General features: G+C 37.2%; 1 protein-coding gene and 1 long non-coding RNA gene across 5 annotated transcripts in view; one reads left to right on the top strand and one right to left on the bottom strand.

Annotated features, from left to right (window-relative positions):
- Positions 1–3,315: 3,315 nt before the first annotated feature.
- Positions 3,316–4,171, bottom strand: LOC116162695. 2 transcript variants are annotated; one of them, XR_004143583.1, is made up of 3 exons: positions 3,952–4,148; positions 3,769–3,899; positions 3,316–3,717 (listed from the first exon to the last, which is right to left on the bottom strand). It is a non-coding gene; the product is annotated as an uncharacterized LOC116162695 (long non-coding RNA). The 2 variants fall into 2 exon arrangements; XR_004143582.1 differs by having other exon boundaries at positions 3,316–3,899; positions 3,952–4,171.
- A 14,021-nt stretch (positions 4,172–18,192) lies between these two features.
- The window catches only part of LOC116162676 (E3 ubiquitin-protein ligase UBR4), a 59,947-nt gene continuing 54,207 nt past the window's right edge, over positions 18,193–23,932 (top strand). For all 3 annotated transcript variants that reach the window (XM_031476339.1, XM_031476338.1, XM_031476337.1), the window contains exons 1-5: positions 18,193–18,393; positions 18,521–18,618; positions 18,679–18,918; positions 23,231–23,415; positions 23,474–23,655. In XM_031476339.1, coding sequence (XP_031332199.1) covers positions 18,275–18,393; positions 18,521–18,618; positions 18,679–18,918; positions 23,231–23,415; positions 23,474–23,655 — 824 coding nt within the window. In that variant the 5' untranslated portion in view covers positions 18,193–18,274. The remainder of the gene's footprint in view (positions 18,394–18,520; positions 18,619–18,678; positions 18,919–23,230; positions 23,416–23,473; positions 23,656–23,932) is intronic.

Here is a 23,932-nt window from a genome sequence, read left to right as displayed (position 1 = left end):
CTGTCACTCGGGGGCCACTCCGAGTGCACTAAGATCGTGATCGTCATGTAGGACACCTACGTTGTGTAATATAACTGGGTTCTCAGCAGGCACTGAGGGTGTTTTATGGATAAGGAACACCAAAAGTAAAAATAAATAGCTGATTAAGTTTATATTGAATCTAATACCAATACGATTACAGAGTGACCCGCATAATGGTTTTTAGCGGCGCCCCTGCAGAGGGTATTAGGTGGTTCTATACTACTCCGGCATTTACCTTACGAATTGGAAAACTGCAGGAAAACCTAATTCGGAGTAGTCCTATAATAAACATCTAATGTACAGCACTTTTGAGCCCCCTCGAAACCGGGGTAAATACTACAAACACGCTATGAGTAACCAAAATGGAATCGAGACATTCTCCAGGTATTACAACACATCATCAGGCAAAACTAAGAAGTGTTAAATATACCTCGACGGCCGGGAGGATTACCCAGGCCCTGTAGACATGGGCTAAAGTTGTTGGGTTCGGAACGAGTGAAAATGTTAGTGTTAGGTTCACCAAGGCCCGTATAAACTTGAATAACTCGATCCCCTCTAAACAAGCACACTTCCCTCTTGATTACTCCAGTCCCAAATAAGCAAATATAATGAAATGCAATGAAATAATCGAGAGTGACTAAAAAGCACAATACGCAAATATGTACACATGCAAGTATGTACAGCACAGATACAGCCCTACCGACAATGAAACATGACTGCCAATACCAACAAAGGTTACACATTAAGAGGTACAAGTGATTGAATCCAGTAAGTACATAAGTAAAGAGTTACAATCTACATTCAAGTTATGCACATTTATAGATTAATTGAATAAAGCAAATACCTCACCTGATACAAAAAAGCAAAAGGACACAGTTAAGGTATAACAAAATATTTCAAGACAAGCCGTACTTTACACTTCAGCCGGTTACAAGACAAAGACCATGAACACACATGTCAAATCCTATTTATTGAACAACCCAAGCCATTCGGTAATTTGATCTGCTAATACCCCTAAAAACCTCCCGAAAAAAAATTCTCAAAAGAAGGATTTGCGTAAATCGCAACATTCCTACACTCAAAATGTGCGATTCTCCCATAAGCTCAATAATAAATTTGGGAAAAATGGCGGAAATGAGCATATGGCCACACTGTCTTTATAGAGTCACTGTAATATGGGCACCGACAGCATAATACCTATTGGGCATTTACGAAAACTGGAGCGGTAGATCCACGATGGAAAATGTCGGTAAACATTTGATGATGACTGATGAGATGCGGTAACTTTGGTGCATGCCTGTTTATAGAACAATGCTTTTGTCATGTGTAAATGTAGCGCATAAATTTATAAACATATAGAGTAGGAAACAAAGATAGTTCCACAAACAGAACACCCTTCCCCATGTCAAAGGGTGCTGATAAATTATTAAACACAATGGAATAAGTTTCAATCTATAAAATGAACTAAAAATGCCGAAAATTACGATTTTTAGAAATAAACAGATATAGTTTCATCTGTCAAATCGCTACAGCGTTGCCGTCGTGACACACTAATTATCTTAAATTTTCTTATTAGGCCGTTTAATTTCAACTTATAATAGTTTGTTTTTCACCACCTTTATAAATATTTAAAAATCCATTTAGATCCTTTCTATATATCTATTATTAATATTAATTAAAAAATGGTTTCGCGAAATGTGACAAGTTCGCTTCCTGCAATATTTACAAACACGACGAGATTATGGCGCGTTTTGATAAGCATCAAGGCATCGCTATCTTTATTTCTTACTCTGAGATAAACAGCATATACCTACAAGGCTACATTAGCATATACTTACTACCATGAAAGTGTTTCGTAAGATCTAAGGTTTCGAATATAACAAAAAATGTACACAACGGAAGTCCTCTTGATAATTATTGAAGGAAAGCCAAAAAGATTGCAAAGTGAGGTTACAACTCTTGCACCTTTTTTTAGTGGCGCGCGTGGACCAACCAGATGAATACACTCCAATTAGTGATCCATTTCGTTAATGTGATCGGTACATATGGTAATAAAAGAACACTGTAAAATAATTACCTATCACATTTTCGAACGCTACGGTATATATACCGGGATCTACAGCTCCAATTTTTGTAAATGCCTCATAAATATATTACACCAATAGGCCTTCTAACCACCTCCATAACAGTGGCTACTAAGCCGTGGACTTGAATTTGGTTGGAAGTGGCTGACACATAGAAATTACCGTTAACAGGTACAATACACAGGACCACAAAAACTTATAACCAAAACGAAAAATTATGAAATGAATAAATTAGTAATCGTGGTTTAATATACTATTTAATCTGAAGACTTCGCCGAAAATAAATTACCAAACCTGTCGGCTGTCATGTGATTTAAGCTGAATTTATAGTTCCGTACCCGCAACACCGCACCGTACCGTAACGTTTGGAATTACTTGTTGCGCGTGAACATTTATAGTTCCCGTTTACGTTGCGTTAGAACGGTTACGGTACGTAGGAAATGCCCAAATCTTATTCCTTACGGTAAATCGCGCTAACGCGCCTGTCTTCGATAGTACTCGGATAATTCAAACAGTTGAGTTTATCCGGACGTTCGTTTCGTTTATTTACAGTAATTATTGACACTTTGTTGGTTATTATTATTTTGAAATGCACGTTACTCTTACTGACAGATGACATACAATGGCAGATAAATACGCAAGCTCATCTCTTACCACTACGGTAACTATAAATCGCATAATTTTCGTTAACGTCAGATTTTACGGTTCCGTTCTTACGGCTACGGAACTATAAAGCCGGATCCGGCTTTAATGTGAATAACTGCAACAATTACACAAAATCGGCTTCATAACCACAGCTCCCGCATGAGCAAAACAGATGACCAAAATCACAACGTTCACATTTAAAAGAATGACCAAAATACCCTTAATCATTAAGTTCTCGAATTTTAGGGCACTTCCAGAAAAACCGCGAGCAGGGTGTTAAAGAGGAACATCCCTTCTATCGCCCCTATAGGGGATTTTCTTCTAACCTCTCTGTAACTTCTTTAATGCGATGTCAAAGTTAGGTGTTCTATTTAGAAATGTGCTAGGTCAAAAAAATTAATTTCTCAAATTCTGGAGCACTTCTAGAAAAACTTTAACAGGGGTTTTTAAGAGGAACTACGCTTCTATCATCCCTGCGAGGACTTCTCTTTCAATCTGCCTTTTGGTATGTAGGGAAGTTACATTTCTCGATGTGTGGTTCACTTTTGAAATAAACGCTTCCAGATGACGAATAGGATAATCGTTTAATTATCAGGATACAAATTTTGTTGACAATATTTGTGTAACTTTGTTAGCGAATGACACGTCTTCGTTTACATACTACGGTGCACCCATCAAACAGAACGAGATACGTGTCTAACAATGTCTCACGTGCTCGTGTTTCTACACAGGTACATGTATTAGCATCTTGTAAATATACAAATCTCTCATTCAATGGAGATTACATATTTAACTAATCGTGTTAGTAGATATATCACGATTGAACTCGACATAATTTCCATTACGAAGGAGCATCAACTTGTCGATGTGCTTGTTCCTTACAAGAGTCGTAGAACATGAGCTTCGTTCCATTAACACGGTTTATCTCTGGACTCTTTATCCATTATTAATTCCCACGAACCTGTAACTGTTCACTCAATTTGCATTACAGGTAAGAATAAGTGAAATTTGAGATTACCTATTTTTATAGCGACAGCGTACACCTCCAATTTATTGTTAAGGGGACCCGGCGCCTCTTGCACATCTTTCGATTTCCATCGGCCTTTTTCTTGCTTTATATTAAACAATATTGCGCAGCAGGTGCAAATCCTACATTCATTGTTTACTGTTATCATAAAAGGAATCGTAAAATTGGACTTACCGAATATGTACGTAAAAACTGTAAAGGTCACGTGTGACCGACGTAAATAACCCAATAAATCGCTTGCCTTCTCAAAATTGATGAACGTATAAATAATCCATTTATACGTTCGATGTAAGTAACAATCAATAACAGCTGTTTTGTTTTTGCGCAACCGCAAATAAAACGTACCTACGACCTACGGCTACTTTCCTTCTCTAACGTAACTGCGCATTTGCATGCAGAGTAGTTTTCATTCATACCATTTCCATTTGATACATTAAATTTGTGTCTTATTCTTATGCGTTACATTTTATGCAGACCGAATTTCCATTGTATGTATAAGCACATTTAAAATGCGCTGTATTTTAATGCGGTGTATCGCATAGAAATGATTCACAAAATAATTCGACGTTCATTTTAATTAAAAGATGCACTATTAAATTCATTGGAATTCAATGCTACATCTTAAACTTCGATTTAATTTTTATGCCATACCTTACGAATAATTTCATTTCCATAGGTAATGTCGCAACGGGTATCTATTTTAATCCCATACGTGAATAACGTTTGTTCTTTAAAGTGCATATATACGAATTTCAATGCATGCGATTTAATTTGATATACGCATGAGAATGGTTTACATTTTTTTTGGATGCAAACATACTCGACTCAATTTTATTTAATATCAATTCAATTACACACAGCAGCAAATGTATTTCACTTCTGGTATAGCTGGACAGTTCCAAATAAATGCCTTATGTGTTTAAATCTTTTATAGAAATTGCTATTTATTTTGATGCATGACAATTAAATTGGCAATGTTTAATATTCATCTCTGTCATCTTGTAGTGTTTTAGGATTCAAACGCTGAAATCCATATTAACATTTCTTACATTTGCATACATTTGGCTAACATTTTTTTGAGATGTTGAATTTGTTGGTAACAATTCAATTGTTATTTAAATATCTTCATATACGTTATAAATGTATAATAAATAGTAAAACGGCGCACCATAATTGACAGTGTTCCCATTATATTCTCAGTTCAATCTCTGTCGCGCTTTATTTCCACGGGGTTAGGCTTCTTATAGTGTTTTTATTCAATATGGTTCCATTGAGAGCAATTTTCACATAGATTTCTTCAGTTTCTCGTGCAACACTCGTGCAGTACGAGTTTTGCCAATCGAAAACGCTATACGATATCTAAGGCTGTTATGATTGCCATAACATCAGCGGTTTGTTCAATACTTTATCGGTTGCAGGCGCACAATCCCCTATTTTTAAGACAATTTCGTAAATTTGATAACCAAACAATTTTATCGTAATCATCAAACAAAGTTGCCGTACATGTCAGTTGCTATGTTAAAATTTGGTTGTTATGGTTGCGAGTGTTGCTAATCAACAAAACCTAATTTTTCATCTGATTAATTAGAAAATGAGTAGGTACCTTAGACCATATAGTACTATATGGTCTAAGGTAGGTACTGTACATTCGCCTGAAAACGTACGAGAAAGTGCTAACGAAGCTTTTAAGTCTCTTAATTCCAACTAAATCGAAAGTTCGATATGAAATATGCCGATTTTCAGGACTGGGGAAAATACGATCAATTTCTCATGTGCAAGGTACAAACATGTCAGAAACTTACGTATATGCTTGTCTTGTAATGCTTTTTTTCTAGGTAGCAGCCGTTTTACAGTTTGGGCGCAAATGATGTTAAAAGTGAAGATGTCCTTATTGTTACAATTAACAAATCAAAAACCTATACCTAAATCTCGATTTTTCATTCTCATCCCACAGGACTCTATTAATTATGTGGAAATCGTCAAAAAATATATGGGTTTGAGACCACAACATACGAAATAGAACCATTTCTGGGTTTCTACAATTGCGGTAAATGTAGTACCTACTCAGAGGATTTTTTCTAATAAAGTTATAACCATGTTATAACTATAGTTTTGTTTAATGGTATGGTAAAATATTACACTACTCATTTGTCATATTATCATACTCACTTGTCATTTTATATATCAATGTGGTTACGATGTTGTTTACAAGCGAACTTTTTGACAATTTATGGACGATTATACGGATTATACCGCCTGCAACCGATAATAGTATATTATACAGTGAATTTTTTTTAAATGGGAACAGGAATTTGTATGCAATGTAATTTCCCTATGTTCGATTTAAAAAAAACACAACAATCTATTGAGTAGTTCAAATGAGTAGTAGATACAATTGACAGCTGTCACATTTTTAAAAATACCACCATCCAATTTAATTACGAAATCGGTTAGGTTATTGCTTAGAATGTCAAGGAGGACACTTCGAACATTTATTGTAATTGTTTTCGTTATTTATTTTCTTATTTTCTTCATTTATGTATTGAATAGATCAAATTAGTAGAATACCAGGTGCACATGACCTACAAATAATTGAAGGTTGGTTCACAATGAATTGTGATGTCAGCGCGTGCCATCTGCCATGTGAAGTCAAGTTATCGTAAGTTTAAGAAAAATGTATCCTAAAGTTGTTATGGCCTCACATGGCATCTTTAAAAAATCTTACCGAGTGCTCTTCATCATAAAGGCTATAGAGTTGCTGTTCATAGTCACACAATTTGTGCGATTTGGGAATGTGAACCGCGCACACCTCATAGATTGATGTGTTTTTTTTAAAATCGAACATAGGGAAATTACATTGCATGCAAGCTCCTATGTTCGCATTTAAAAAAAATTCACTGTATACCTACCGCGGGACTGAAGTAGTACTTTTAATCCCGAAGGTAAAGTTTATGGCCCGACCGAAGGGAGGGCCATAATTTACCTGAGGGATTAAGACCACTACTTCAGTCCCAAGGTATATATGATATTTTTCGTACTGAAGCACTTAATATGTATGGATAGGAGTTAGAGAACGCGTTCTTTCAAAAAATCGCTGCTTAACAAGTTACCATAGGAACGTTTCGTTGGTACGACAATCCCTATGCTATGGTAACAAAAATAAATTGGAAACTGTCATTGCTAGTGCCATAATTTTGGTGGTGGGTGACAAAGGTGTATTTGATATTGATAAAAAGCAGCCAAACTAGGTAAAGAATTGATACCACCGAAATCCAAAAAACTATATGAGCAGCAGTACGATGCGTTGCCGCATACAAAATGTGGAACAACCTACCCAAATTGCCTTGTTAGTAATATCATCCTTCCGGGATTTTCGTCCAAATTTAATACCGGCGGGACAAAAAGTGACACTTCAGGACTTGTCATAATGAAGTGAAGTCACTTTAGTCTCGGAAGTACGAAAGCAATAATATGCCATTTTTCCGGCTATCGACTAAAAAAAGTGTTGTGTGGCGGATGTAACGATAAAATATTGTAACGTTATTTATAAATTCGGGTTCGATTTATATCAATATTTATTAAACAAAACTAAAACACTATAAAAACCGTACAATTTATATCGATTATTTATATCACACACACTTCGCAATTTATATTTCCGCGCTCGATGTTTCGTCCGTACTCGTTCGGTAGTAGACTGCCGCGATGTTCGGTCCGCAACCATTTATACACGCAAGCAATGTAAGTCCAGTACATTCTCGAATGTTCCTACTATCGCGCGCGTAGAAATTTCCAGAGCGCCAAAGGCGACGTCATGTCTGGAGCATTTCCGTTACACTGCCCCCTTCTTAATTCTGAACGTCTCGTTCAGAAACTGCGTTAGTATTACTTTTTAATGCCTCGTGTCGGAATCTGCAGTCAGAGCCTGCTCGACAAACACCTTTCTTGAAAAAGTAACAGTCCACAGTTGTGCGGAGGGTCGTCCCCTGTGGGTTGAAGCAGCATACTGTAATTCGAACGCTAGTGTTTCTAAAAATCACTTCGATCATGGTTCGCACTATCTTCCAGTCCAACCCATCTAAACCACATCCAATCTTCGGCATCGCCAAGCTATTTATGTCATAGTATGCCATGAGTTTCTTCAAGTTTTTTAAAGCAGACCAGAGGTTTTCATAGGTGGGTTTGCCTTCTGACGTTTTCTTTGAAACCAAGTAGAACAAAGAGCGTTGACTATCTTCCAAGCGCAGTACTTTACCCACTCGTGGTCTTTGCTTTATCAACTCGTCTATTCTTCCAAATCTTTTCCGGAATACGGAAGCCATACCTCTACCCATGCGAAGGTCTTCGGCGACACAATGGGCGATGGAAACGTTAACCGGAAGCTCAAAAATATTTTGACAAATTTCCTGAGTAACGCCAAACCGAGCTTTCTTCCGCTGGGCGTAATTTGACATAAAATTGTTAAAGTTTGGCTCGATCTCAAAGCTGCGTTCCTCTTCTCGAATACCCCTAACTTCTTCGTTGTTGTTGGATCCGGCATATCGTGCGAGTCGATTAATGTGGACAACTTTCGGTTTCCGGTGGTTCATTCTGATTCGATACATCACGTCATTTATTTTCTTGATCACCTCATACGGACCTTCCCATTGTCTTTGTAGCTTGGGAGAAAGACCTCTTCGCCTCTGTGGATTGTGCAGCCATATCAGATCTCCAACTTCAAAAGTTTCATTGGCCGAGCGGAGGTTGTATTGATTTTTCATGCGATCGCTGGCAATCTGAATATGACTTCTAGCCAAGTCGTGAATGTCATTCATCTTCGCCTTTAGTTGGTCAACATAATTTTCACCTGCGACATATTCTTCATGGGGTTTACGCCCAAACTCGAGGTCACATGGAAGGCGTAGTTCACGACCCAACATAAGGGAGGCAGGAGTCTGACCCGTGGTCTCGTTGACGGCTGATCGATATGCCATAAGGAACAGGTGGAGGTACTGGTCCCAATTTTTCTGATGTTCTGCCACGACTTTTGAAAGATGTTTACCCATCGTTCGATTCATTCTCTCCACCATTCCATCTGACTGAGGATGCAAAGGTGTTGTTCTGGTTTTATTGGCTCCTACCAATCGACAAACATCTTGGAACAAAGCCGATTCAAAGTTCCTTCCTTGGTCGGAATGGATTTCTATAGGAACACCAAAACGTGTAAAGAACTCCTTTACCAACACTTCTGGAACTGTTGCTGCCTCTTGGTTTGGAATGGCGTAAGCTTCAGTCCACTTTGTGAAATAATCCATAGCGACTAGGATATATTTATTTCCGCCATCTGTCTCGGGAAACGGTCCTGCAATATCGATAGCAACTCGTTCCATCGGACTACCAACGTTATACTGCCTCATGGGTGCCTTCTTCTTGGAAACTGGTCCGTTTCCAATAGCACATAACTCACATTTTTGACACCATCGCCGGACATCTTCTTTACGGTTGACCCAATAGAATCGCTCACGTACCCTTTGCAACGTTTTCGTAGTACCAAAGTGTCCTCCGGAAGCGCCGTCATGCAATTTTCGCAATACTTCCGACACTTTGCTTCTAGGTACTACTAATTGCAGCGTCGATTCGGTGCCATCTTCACTTTCAAGGGTCCTATACAACAGGTTGTCTTTCAGAGTCAGGCTATTCCATTGGCCCCAATAACTCTTTACTTCAGGACTTGTGGCACTAATGTCTTGCCAGTCTGGTCTTTGTCCGTGGCGCATCCAATTCAGAACAGTTTTTAAACTTGGGTCGTTTTCTTGGGCCGTTTTGATTTCGCTTGGCTTCCATTCCTCACTCTCTACAGTTGTTCGCCGCAGATGGCCCATCTTGTCTTCTATTTTAGAACAATGTGTGCAGTTGTCCTTGCACGGTCTTCTTGACAAAGCGTCTGCATTATTGTGAACTTTTCCAGCCCTGTGTTCAATGTCGTAGTCATATTCCTGAAGACGTTCTAACCATCTTGCCACCTGTCCTTCTGGGTTTCGGAACTGCAAGAGACACTTTAGCGCTGCATGATCTGTCCTTATCAGGAACTTGCGGCCGTAAAGGTACTTATGGAAATGTTCGCATGCCTTTACCACACCCAGGAGCTCTCGCCTAGTCACACAATAATTCCTCTCGGGTTTCGATAGTACTTTGCTGAAATAGGCAATGACTCTTTCCTGTCCGTCTTGCAATTGAGAGAGAACAGCTCCAATGGCGGTGTTACTGGCATCGGTATCTAGCACAAACTTTCCTTCATTTCTGGGGTAGCCAAGGATAGGTGCGCTAGTAAGAGCTTGCCGGAGATGTTCGAAAGCTCTTTGACAGTCTTCACTCCATTCGTACTCATTGCCCTCTTCTGTCAACTTTATTAATGGTTTGGCAATGTTGGCAAATCCTTTCACGAATCGTCTATAATAGGTGCACAAACCGAGGAAACTTCGAATCTCGTGCTTGTTCTCAGGAATCGGCCACTCTTGAATCGCTATAATCTTCTCTGGGTCAGCTGTAACACCATCACGAGATACGATGTGCCCCAAATATTTAACTTCTTTTTGGAACATAAAGCATTTCTTGGGACTTAGTTTTAAATTGGCCTCTCGTAATCGTCCAAACACCTCTCTCAGGTTCTTTAGGTGTTCTTCAAAAGTTTTTCCTACGACAATTACATCATCCAAATATACCAGACATGTCTGCCACGTTAGTCCCCTTAGAACTGCTTCCATAAGTCTCTCAAACGTCGCGGGGGCATTACACAATCCGAAAGGCATTACTGTGAATTGCCAAAGTCCAGAGCCTATAGAAAACGCGGTCTTCTCTCGGTCTGTCGATTCCATCCCCACTTGCCAATAACCACTCTTTAGATCGAGTGTGGAAAACCATTGGGCTCCAGATAAAGTGTCCAAGGTGTCGTCTATTGTTGGCAGTGGATAGCTATCTTTCTTGGTGACCGAATTTAACAGACGGTAGTCAACGCAAAATCTTGTGGAGCCATCCTTCTTCTTTACAAGCACTATCGGTGATGACCAAGGACTATTCGATGGCTCGATGACACCTTGTTTTCTCATGTCTCTAATAATCTCTTCCGCTTCGTCTCGTTTAGCCAATGGGAGTCGCCTTGGCTGTTGTCTAATCGGTTGGGAATTGCCAGTATTTATTTTATGGGTGACTATGCTTGTCTTTCCCTTGTCCTGGTCGTTTACCGCGAACACATCCCGAAATTCCACAAGCATATTTTTCACCTTTTGTCGTTGTCTATTGTCCAAATCTGGGGTGTTTTTAAGGACCATATCTATCAGCTCTCTTGGATACTTTCCTTTAGATAGATTTTCCGATTTTACAGAGCGAATAGCCGAGATGGGCACACACTGTCCAACTACAGTTCGTTTGCTTAGCTTAACAGGACTATCTTTCAAATTCATAATTCGAATCGGAACGACCATTTTGAACTTTTACCAGAGCCCTAGCCACTAGAAATTCCTTTTCGTTTAGTGCTTCGACTATCCGTAGGCTTCCCTGGCGACAATATCCATCTAAAGTGGTCATTATAATTTTTTCACTAAGTCCGGGTATAATGACGTCATGAGTGGTTAACAGGCGGATAACATCTTCTTTGTCTTCATGGAAAGGGAGTTCTTCATCGCCGACCTTTAACACGCCCTTTTTCACGTCTAACACAGCTCCGAGTTTCTTAAGAAGATCCATCCCCAAGATGAATTGATCAGAAATATCAGCAATTAGCACCTGGTGATTGATGGTGGTCTTTCCGATGGTGACAGACATTTGTATTTCTCCGTGCGTTTTTATTCTTTCACCAGTTGCTGTTTTTAACTGCACGGTCGAAGATGAGATCCGAGAATGATTCTTCAATAACTCTGGTCTTGCAATAGTTCTTGTTGCACCTGTGTCTACTAGCAAGGATCTGTCTTCTCCATTAACTCGGCCGTCGATGTACAGACTCAGAACTTTTCCAGACGACGTAATGTTTACAGTGAAGATCGGGGCTTTGTTTCTGCAGGTCGACGATAGCCCCTTCCTGTCGACCTTTCTTAGTTTTCCGACTGCTGTAATGGTTTTTTGGCAGTTGCGGCGAACGTGTCCAATCTCGCCGCAATTCCAACATCGTGGTTCACGTTTCTTTGCCAGTGACTGTATTGCTTTATTGACCTTTTCTTCCACTACTTTACTGACCTTTTCTTCAAAACTTTCAGAGCCACCTTCCTCTTCGATGGTTCTTACCCGGCTCTCACTGCGAGGTTCCACCATACGTACTCGCGCACTTCCATGACTAGCTTTCTTGGCGGCTTCGAATTCTAACGCATGGGCCAAAGCTTTCTCAATTTTGTCGTGCCTAGCCAGTCTCAAAGCCTGCTGGGCATCTCCATCACGAACGGCATCGATAAATGTTTGTACAGCCAGTTGATCAAGAAAGCTCTCCGGTGCCGTAGGGTATGCCAATCGAATCAGTCTAGCGATGTCCGCTTCAAGTTCCTGCAAACTTTCTCCAGATTTCTGCATTCGGTTCTTGACTTGGGCATAGTAAACTTGCTGAAGGTGTTTATCGCCATATCGCATTTCGAGTCGCGCTACTATTTGTTGGAAGTTCTGTTGATCCTCGGGGATAGTCCGCAACACATCCAGAGCATCTCCTCTCAGAGCAAGAATCAGGGCTGTAGTTTTGTCTTGAAGAGTCCATTTATTTGCCGCAGCCGCTGCTTCAAACTGTCGAACGTACGTGGTCCAGGGAATCTTACCATCAAAAGTAGGTGGCTTTACTCGGGCTTGCTGAACGTCGCCTTCTACTCTTGTATTTGTTTCTGGGTCGACCTTCTTGTAATGAGTAGACTGTGGCACCTCAAGAAGACGGTCCATCGGTAATTCATCTGGGGCACTACTAGTACGCTTTTCCGTAGTCAGTCGCAAGAATTGCTCGCGCAGCTCTTCATACTTGTGCACGAATGTTGCTTTAAATGTTTTGAAAACTTCCGTAATTCTATCTTCAACTTTTTCTTCAATTGATGTAGAGACTTCTTCGATAATCTTTCTAGAATTTTCCTCCATCTTCTCGAATTTCTCTTGAATATTTCTAGAATTTTCTTCCAACTTCTCGAACTTCTCTTGAATATTTCTAGAGTTTTCTTCCATTTTCTCGAACTTCTCTTCAAAATTTCTAGAATTTTCTTCCAACTTCTCTTGAATATTTCTAGAATTTTCTTCATTAATCTTTCTAGAATTTTCCTCCATCTTCTCGAACTTCTCTTCAAAATTTCTAGAATTTTCTTGCAACTTCTCTTGGTTGCTTTTTATTTCTTGTTGCAACACCTGTTGGCCATTTTGGATTTGCTGGAGCAAATTGAGCATCGTTTCTTCCATTTTAGCGGCAGCAGATCTTGTTACAGGCATACACAAGCACAAGCACTTAATTTAAACTTACTTTTAATTAATTTAATTAATCCCACTTCTGACACCAATGTAACGTTATTTATAAATTCGGGTTCGATTTATATCAATATTTATTAAACAAAACTAAAACACTATAAAAACCGTACAATTTATATCGATTATTTATATCACACACACTTCGCAATTTATATTTCCGCGCTCGATGTTTCGTCCGTACTCGTTCGGTAGTAGACTGCCGCGATGTTCGGTCCGCAAGCAATGTAAGTCCAGTACATTCTCGAATACGCGTAGAACATTCCAGAGAATTCTGGAGCATTTCCGTTACAATATCAAAAAGACATCGTTTCTCATATTTTGAAACGGATTGTTTTGTGCTTGAAACGCGAAGAGAGTTGAAATGTGCTGTTATCTCTCTCCTATTTATTACCAACGGTATAGGCGCAAAAGGGTGTAGACTTGAGTTTTATATTTATATAGACATAGATACTTATATTGTAATTCCTTTTAGATTCAACAACTTCCACCCTCGCTTCGCAAGTAACAAGTAAGCACCAGGATCAAGTTAACGTTTGTTGTCAAAAACTTGTATGAGTGGTATGACAATTTGCTGATAGTTATTTATGCAATGAGTGTATAAATGAGGCGTTTTATTGGTGAGTGAGATGTTTAGTCCACGAGCGCAGCGAGTGGACTAAATTCGAACGAACCAATAATCGCCGATTTATACATGAATTGCATACAACGTTTTTTCGTCGACTTCACTGGGGTAGGTAATTTTAAATTCAACTACAAGAAATTACAAACGAAATTATGAGCTCCGACGATTTTTCACTAAATTACAGCTATTGTCGTTGCTATAGTAATGTGTTGTTTTATGCTGTACCGTCAGTCCTCGTAATCGCCGTGGAAGATTATGTTGCTTGCTCTGCTGCGGAGGCAATTTTAACATTATATCCACTCAAATCAAAAGAAACTTATTGGAACGGTTTCGATCAGTTCGGCAATTGATGGAATACAATGAATTTGAAAGGAGATATTTACGAAAATGTCACGTTGACATTTTACCTTGAAAAGGTATTTGAAATTAAAATGTAATTAATTCTTTTGCAACTGTACTAAAGTACGTGTATTAACAGTGAAAGATATGGAAATGTTCATCCCTGTGGTCGACGTACTCAATGTTGAAGGTAAAGTAACTGAATACCTTAACAATCGTTTGGCGACCATACTGGCTGCTGATCTCACTACATTAAAACCGAGATTAAAATGGTTAGGTGGATGGAAGTTCTCAGCTGTTGCCGAAAGTGAATTGTTATATAATTGTCATTTCCCTTTAATAAAATGGTTATATGTATAAGTGGTTGCTAACGATTAATGGTTGCTAACGTATAATGGTTGGTTGCTAACCATTAATGGTTGCTAACGATTAATAAGCTTTATCATTGTACTCGTCACTAAGGAGTAATTTATATTGTTATCGAGAGGTCGGCGAAAATAGTTATTTGTGTACCAAGGCCGTAAAAGTGATCTTTTTTGGCCGAAAGCCGAGGCCGCAATTCAGATGAGGCCTAACAAATCACTTTTGGCCAAGGTGCACACAACATTTTTTAGGCGATCATCAAAAAAGAATTCAAAAATTTGCTCATAAACATATTTTTTCTGAAAATCATAGTTATCTTAGACAATTAAAAACAAAGCATTTCCTGTCATATGTAATAATAATTAGCATCTTTGCGTGTGTTTTGTGCGTATCAAAATGGGTGATAGCGACAGTTCAGATACCCCAAATGAAATTTTGGAAGTTGCAAGCGTTGCGACCCTAAAAGTCATATATGATATAAGAGCAGGAGTTTGAGAGTAAAAGTACAATCCCAACTTCCTCCGTTGCACAAGATTTTAATAGTGTCAAATGCAATAGATCCTTCGTAACTGTAGCTTCCAAGACCTTATAGTTAACATTCTGTACAATTATTAGAAACCTGATTACCTACTTTGATGGTAGGTATAGGTAGCTACTTGTGTTCTCGGTTAATTCCTGGTGATTCTTCGTATAATAATGTAAGCAATAACATCTTCCTCATGTTTTGGTTCTACACTTCAAAAAGGTCTGCAAGCAGCAAAGATTGAAACGTCAAACTATAATTTTAAATGTGAAAATTGTGATTATGCAAAATAGTGTGAAACATTCCTACAAGTCCGAAAATGAAAAAAACGCACGTGTATGGCCCAATCCTTGATGGGGCTAGACCAGATAGACGCTTTGTATTAAACAGATTACTGTTTCTCAAACATCAGTTTCAAATAAGTACAGTTTGACAGATGTGTACAATAAAGTAAAGTTTGACAGAAGCGTACAATAAAGTTAAACTTTATGGCCGCAAAAGCGTCCACAAAATCAACGTTTTTGTGATGATAGCCTAAAAAATGGTTTTATTACCTCTTGGAACAAAAAATTTAGTTCTCAAGAAATTTTTTAACAAAAATATTTAGTCCAAACAGCAATTAAAACCAAATATTTAGTACGACAAATCGGTATGTAAGGATCTTTCTGCAAAGTGAGCGTAAGTTTCCACTCACTTCTGAGTTTTATATTGTGTAATTTGTAAACATGTAGGTAATTTAAGTTCTCTGTGTTAAATAATGTAATGTGATTGTATCTAAATACACTTTAATTTAACAACTGTGTACCTATTCTTTATCGATATTTATGATTTAGATCGAATTGGGGAAATGACTTCATGGCTTTAGAAGCTGGTCACCAGATGGCGCTACTCTGAATTTGATGTTTTAGTTCACAGCACACCCACCAAGGTCTGCCAAAATACCATACAAATTAAAGTCACTAGATATAGATATATATTTAGCGACTTTAATACAAATTTGTAACATTGCTGTTTCTATTCTGAGAAGGCCGTATACTGTGCTTATAGTTTAAGATGGACTGCTGATCAAACAGTTGCATAGAGGTAGAAATCGCCCTAGCATGGGCGCGGCCATGATGTGCACGTTTTAGTTATTTTCTAGGGGAATTTTCCTAGTGCTCAAGTTTTGAGACTATTGCAGTCTTGGAAAATTATACAGGGTGTTACACGACCGTTCGAAAAAAAAAAATCGGGTTGTAGAGGGCATCAAAACAAGCACTTTTTCCAAATAAACCGAGGGTCCAACGTGTTTCGTTTGGGAGCCACCCCCCAAAGAGTGTTGAAATCTGCATTTCTTCTTTAATTTTTTTCTCAGCAACCATAAGAGTTACAAAGTCGGGTGGCATGTCTTTGAATAGGTTTTTGGGTATGCTCTTTCCGATTTTGCAATTTTTTTTTCAAAATTCCTACCCCTAAAGGGCGCACCCCTAAACTAGGGTGCAAGAAAAAATTCTGATTTCGACGAAATTTGGTATCTGGGTTTTTTTTAACATGAAAATCACGAATCTGAAATTAGTTTTTGAAAATTCGAAAAAAAAAGTTCCACTGCAATTCTTGGCGGGACAACGAAAATAGAGATAATTCCATGAAATTTGTTGTGTACATACTAAACGAGTTAAGGAACAAAACTGTCGAACAGTTTTTTAAAATAACTTTTCAAACAAAAGTTATACTCATTTGAATGTTGGTCCTTCGGGTCGCGAAGTGCCCCAAGCCTACTAGTAAGCCATAATTTCGCATGTGTTGGTTGACAATGTCGCAAAAACAAAAGATTAACGGTTTGAGTCGATATTTTGTTATTTGGAATTAAATGATTAAAAAATTCGATGTATCGATTAAAACACCTACCAAGGTATCTTAAAGCGCTGATCGATTGTTTATTATCTTTTTTTTGTTCTTTTGGAAGTTATTTTTCAACCTAAGATTATGAAAATTTTTGATCATAGTGAAAAAGTATCATACGGAAAGTGATTTGACTTTTTCCCCTACCTTATTTAGATAATAAATACATAATCGATCAGCGCTTTAAGATACCTTGGTAGGTGTTTTAATCGATACATCGAATTTTTTAATCATTTAATGACCGAATTAATTCCAAATAACAAAATATCGACTCAAACCGTTCATCTTTTGTTTTTGCGACATTGTCAACCAACACATGCGAAATTATGGCTTACTAGTAGGCTTGGGACACTTCGCGACCCGAAGGACCAACATTCAAATGAGTATAACTTTTGAAAAGTTATTTTAAAAAACTGTTCGACAGTTTTGTTCCTTAACTCGTTTAGTATGTACACAACAAATTTCGTGGAATTATCTCTATTTTCGTTGTCCCGCCAAGAATTGCAGTGGAACTTTTTTTTCGAATTTTCAAAAACTAATTTCAGATTCGTGATTTTCATGTTAAAAAAACCCCAGATACCAAATTTCGTCGAAATCAGAATTTTTTTTTGCCCCCTAGTTTAGGGGTGCGCCCTTTAGGGGTAGGAATTTTGAAAAAAAAATTGCAAAATCGGAAAGAGCATACCCAAAAACCTATTCAAAGACATGCCACCCGACTTTGTAACTCTTATGGTTGCTGGGAAAAAAATTAAAGAAGAAATGCAGATTTCAACACTCTTTGGGGGGTGGCTCCCAAACGAAACACGTTGGACCCTCGGTTTATTTGGAAAAAGTGCTTGTTTTGATGCCCTCTACAACCCGATTTTTTTTTTTCGAACGGTCGTGTAACACCCTGTATGTGTCACAGTAATTTATTTAGAAAACGCGAGGTTAATGCTTGTTTATTAGTTGATTTGAATTTCGCGCCAAGTTAGTGCACATCATGGCTGCCCCCATATAGGTGTCATTTGTCAATTCAGCATTAGCAGTCTATCTGAATTTATAAGTTCGTGCCTCCAGAGGTTCTTTCCGATCATTATTATACATCGCTTTTGCAGTGCAGTGTTTCCCATTCAAAAGATCAGATCAAGATGCAAATGTTTTTAGAACACCCTGTACAGTAAAAAGTGTGCGCTTCTATAAAGTAACATGGGTTGTATTCAAACAATACAGCCAATATAACAAATATAAAATTCAGACAACCACTAAAATTCATTTGTCACAAGAAACCTTAAATGGTTAGTTTAGTAAGCTAGAATTGTTTGTCAGATGAAATGGCCGCGACCAGTGGTGGAACAGAATGGTCGATAATTATAAAACCACTTTCCTGTACAAATTATAAATCTTCTACCAAGACGGAAATGCTCGAGTTGTGTTCAGCTATAACTAAAAAGTTAGTATGCATTTTACCAGTTTGACAGTTTAGGGAAATTTTATTCCCGACCTGATGATTTTTTGACATATTCGATTTATAAATACAACATCCCGTCATTGAATACCAAACTGCATTTTCATTTTAGCGAAAGCGAAATATTACGTTTTAAAGAGGGTTCTAAAGTGTTTTACAACTCATTTGCAGTATTATCTGCCACCTACATAAGCAGCAATGTTGAAATTTGTAAGTAGTTTCTTTCTAACTCTGCAACTTGAAAGGGCTAAATGCAGATTTTTGTTTTAGTGTCAGTTAATCATTTGGACGTAGTAACTGCCGCATGTCGAGTGCTGTTGAAATATCTGGTTGGTGTCTTACAAACAATAAGTCGAGAAGGCCAACCGAGTACAGGACTTACGGATCAATGTTTGAAGGCTATACATGTGTTATGTGTTAGTAATGAGAGTCTTTTAACTCAATCAGAATTGGTGGTACTTGTGAGCACCATGAAAGGTGATACTGTACCTATCCACCCTGCCTCCACAGGTAAATTAAATAGTACTCACACGTAATCATTTGGTGGTTGTTTTGCATGTTTTCTCATTCCCTGCCCTTTAAGTAAGTAATGTTATCGTACCCAGATTAGATAAATGTCATTCTATTTGTAAAAGGCTTTATGTTGATAACCTGAGAAGTAAAGAACTATTCCTTTAAATGTAGGAAAAATTTTATATTTGATAAACCAATAGATAGGTATATCAAAAGGTGATGGTGCTCCTACACTACAGAAACTGCAGTCAGATTTGTACATATTCATTAATGCTTAGTTTTATCCCCGCGCATAAGGAATCACAGACAAGATCACAGATGAGAAAGCTCGTCAGTCAAAAATGCCAATTGTTACTTAGTTGGTTATTCTAAAAAAAATTGATTTTTACCAAATAAAAGTGTGATTTATGGCCGTTTGCACCGACAAATTTAAGCGTAGCTTAAAATCCATGGCAACCATTGTTTCAATAATCGTTACTATGGATTTTAAGCTATGCTATTCCACTTAAATTTATCGGTGCAAACGGCCATTAATCATCAAATATTTCTGCATACAAGTAGGTACATGTCATAATTTTTTTGATCAGTTTGGAAAAATATAGCAAAATATGTACACGAGATTGTACTTTTTCAATAAAACGTGGTTCTTCGATTTCAGTACAAAAAAATTATGTATTCAAATGTGATGATTTTTATATACCTATGTGAAATTATACACTTTTAGCTATAAAAGGCATTTTTATAATAATGTATGGAATTAGGTAAATACAAAAGCTGGAGCGGAACATATGCTGCATCGAGGCTGTACCTCGCACATTCAATCAACAGGCTATTTTGCATGTTTTTCCTAGACAAGCTATTTGTTACCTAATTTTAAAAAAACTGTAAAAGGTGGTTTTATATAATACATCGTATGCATTTGTACTCGTCCGTTTGCTATTTCTTTTATGTTATAAGAAGGATAAACTTTATTCCTCGAGTTATTCTTTAAATAGAAACTTATTATTTCCATTTCGTTGTTTAAATTGATTTCTTATCTAGAAGGTAAATTTTATGAACTTTGGCGAAACTACAATCAACCTGTTTTCAGTTTCTATCTTTTTTTCCAGTAGCCATTTTGATTTTGAATGCTCTTTTTTATATTACTGTTCAAGAGTGGCTATTGAGCCTTTGTTTTTTGCTTCTCCTTTCTTGTTTTTATTATAAAATATAAGTTTGAATTATCCCGACGCTTTGCTCAGGTTTGTTACATGTGACCTAATTTTTCTCGAATTGAACATAAACTTGGTTTCGCCGGCTGCACTGTGCCGTTTCATATCGCGTGGATGCGCTAATCTGCCTGCTCGTCTTAGGTTAAGTTTCCAACCACTTCATTGCAATACCTTCCCTACTCTCAACTGAACTCACCCATGTGAAATGTATTTTTTTTTACATTTTCAAATATATGTTGATAGTTATTCTGCTATTCGGGGCACATACAAATCCAACAAATCAAAGATCATCAAATTCAATCGAGCCATTGAAAAGATGACAAGTCTGTGCACATCTGCAGACCGCGATAACACATTTTGCATATGTAATGACTACATTGTCCACAATGATGAGAACGAGAATGTGAAAGATGAAGCTACATTTAAGATCATCTCATCAGACACTATGTTTTGCCATTTTCTCAACTAAATTGAAATGAAGTTTGTGCTTTAGCGAAGTAACCAGACAGCAAGATGCTTTGCTTTTTTATCAACAAAATTTGTGCATAAATGTGGATTTTGTCAAAATTGTTTCCTGCTGCATTAATTTGTATGTAAGTATGTTCCATCAAACGATATTTTTATTTTGGAAAATGTTATAAAAACCACATTTAACCTGTGCCTAGACTAATTAAAAGATTTCTAAATATGTATTGTCTCTGGTATTCTCCTTGGAAATTCGCGAGCGGTGGTCCAATTCAAAATTCTTTTCAATAATGCTAACCGGCTAACCCACTGGACTTCGGCCTTAATTTCCTTTTTAAAAATGTTGTAAAAGCTAGTCAATTTTCAGAAACTTTTAAAGTAAAATTCTGCAATAAGTAATATGTCGAAATGTCAGTAGCAAAAAAATCAGTTGGTCACTAATTAAAATGTAAATTCCGCTGAGGCAAAAAAATTTGAATTTTTGTGTACATGGTGTCCCATTGGCAATACTTTGTAGAGTATCTCGATTGTTAGTGCTATCAAAAAAGTAATATAGGCGTTATGTACTCTTTTTGGGTAAAACTTAAATTAGTAAAATCAAAAATTTTTTGCTCGTTTAAGAAATACGCGGAAAATCAAAACATTGTCAATTTCAGAATGGGGCTATATTTTTTTAGTTAAAAGATATGCAGAAAAGTGTTTATTACAATTACAATGTTGAATAATCTGGCGTTTTAAAATAAGTGTATGGGGACAGATAAAAAAGTTATTGGACCTAACCTCATTTTTGAGGACGCAGTCAAAAACGCTACCAAAATAGGGAATATGTATGAGAAATGCACTTTCATCATCCATACATGTGTGTAGAGTTTTTAACTTGACACAGGGAATACATTCTCTAATTTTGTTGACTTTAACTTTTCTGAATCTGAACTTTTCCTTTTTTGTGTATACATAATTATTTTTTTTAATTATTTCTTTCAAATTTTTCTAATTTTTGATAATCTTCATTTCTCTTCTTCAACTTTTTCATGTTTTAAATTCATGACGGGTAATAAAATAACTTCAATTGTTGTGTGTAATAAACATTATTATTAATACATATTATTATTATCGGTGAACTCAGGTCTAGCCTGGTTAACTAATCGCACGGATTAAAATCAAGTAACGATTAGTGTCTGTGTCTGGTGAAGTCATGTAGGGTCCTAAAAAAAAAAATTAAAAAAAAATAAAAATTCACACACGCACATTGGAAATCTAGAGATAGTATGTAATTATGGTCGGTTATGGTATAATAATAATTATTATTATTATGGTTGGTGTTTCTTGTGAGAACTCAGGTCTAGCCTGGTTAACTAATCGCACGGATTAAAATCAAGTAACGATTAGTATCTGTGTCTGGTGCAGTGTTATGTAGGGTCCTTAAAAAAAAAAAAAACCCACGTGCATTGGCAATCTAGGGATAGTATGTAATTCATACTTACCAACATAGGTATTGATGGGCACAATAGCCAACGCTATCAAAAAAGAGGAAAACAAAACAAAACAAAACAGAATCATTATAATAATTCCTGTAATTTCATTAAATGGATTTTATTGTGTAAGTGTTTCTTTGGCTTTGCGTTTGGGTTGAATACGAGTGGGTTGTGATAACGTAGTGTGTTTCTGTGAAGAAGGAGTTTTGTGTTTTTTAACTGTGCTAGGACGTGTAACTTTATTTGGTGGACCTGTCTTTGTGGTGCATGTTGCGTTACTTGTATTTATGGTGTTTCTTTGTTCTTGAGGTTGTATTTGTGAGGTTGCTTGGGTTTTTGGTGGGGATATTACAGTATGTTGTGAGCTAGTAGTGCTGTTAAGGTTGTTGCGTTTGGGTTGAGTACGAGTGGGTTGTGATAACGTGGTGTGTTTCTGCGAAGAAGGAGTTTTGTGTTTTTTAACTGTGCTGGGGCGTGTAACTTTATTGGGTGGACCTGTCTTTGTAGTGCATGTTGCGTTACTTGTATTTATGGTGTTTCTTTGTTCTTGAGGTTGTATTTGTGTTGTTGCTTGGGTTATTGATGGAGACATTACAGTATTTTGTGAGCCTGTAGTGCTGTTAAGGTTGTTGCGTTTGGGTTGAGTACGAGTGGGTTGTGATAACGTGGTGTGTTTCTGAGAAGAAAGAGTATTGTGTTTTTTAGCTGTGCTAGGCCGTGTAACTTTATTGGGTGAGGGCGTCTTTGTAGTGCATGTTGCGTTACTTGTATTTATTGCGTTTGTTTGTTCAGGAAGTTGTGTTTGTGTGGTTGGTTGAGTTAAGGGTGGAGATATTACAGTATGTTGTGTGTCATGTTGTGAGTCTAAAGTGCTGTTTAGGCTTTTGCGTTTGGGTTGAATACTAATGGGTTGTGATAATGTGGTTTGCTTCAGAGGTGAATCTCTGATTGTAGTATATGTTGTATCATTTGTTGTACTTGTTTACATATTATACATACATATACATATTATTATTATTATTAACAACATTATTACAGGATGCACCATTCTTAAAAAATTGAAGAAAAATGCAACATAACTACTGATACATTCTTGAAATTCGTCAAACGTCACTAAATTACGAAATTTGTTGTTTTAAATGATTTTGTTTGTTGAAGGAGGGGACAAGGATATGGCTTCGAAACAAGAAAGTACGAAAATGAAGGCCGATCTATCAGTGAGTATCTTCGAACAGTTGACCTTACCCCTTCGAGACGGTTTAGCCACATCAGAAGCGAGTTCAAGTGCTCAAGTTAATTTAACAGAAATTGTAAATACTAATGATCCTAGTTCAGAAATTAATGTAAGTTGGTCGTACTTATTTACAGATTATGTTTATTGAAATGGCATCTCATTTTTAGAAATTGTTTTTAGCAGCTAATACGGAAAGTTTACAAGCTCTTCGGGCCGGAGATACCTTAGCAGACTTATGTTTAAGTTTGTCTTCGATTAAAAGAGCTCGCACTAAAGTTGAAGATGCTTTGGCCGGCAAACCCTTTTGTCTTCCTACAACCCATGCAGAAGCCACTGCATTGCGAAACAGGTACGTTGATAAATTTCGTTATAGTTACAATAAAGGCAAATAAAAAAAGTATATTTGTGATATAAATATAGCAATTATATGACTGAATCGGACTGAAAACAGCATTACCAAATGATATTGTCATTGTATTCTTTCTGACATGACAGTAAGGGAGACTGGAGTTTAGTGGTAAAAAATTAAGGAAATTTTTATGCAACGGCAATGTATATGGTCAGCACCAGAGTACTTTTTTTTAACAATCGTGGCATAACCAAGAATATTTTTAAGTTGTACATAA

The sequence above is a fragment of the Photinus pyralis genome, unplaced genomic scaffold (genome assembly GCF_008802855.1).
Source record: "Photinus pyralis isolate 1611_PpyrPB1 unplaced genomic scaffold, Ppyr1.3 Ppyr1.4_LG2, whole genome shotgun sequence".
NCBI classification, from domain to species: Eukaryota; Metazoa; Arthropoda; class Insecta; order Coleoptera; family Lampyridae; genus Photinus; species Photinus pyralis.
This window is presented reverse-complemented; position numbering and strand designations above follow the sequence as displayed.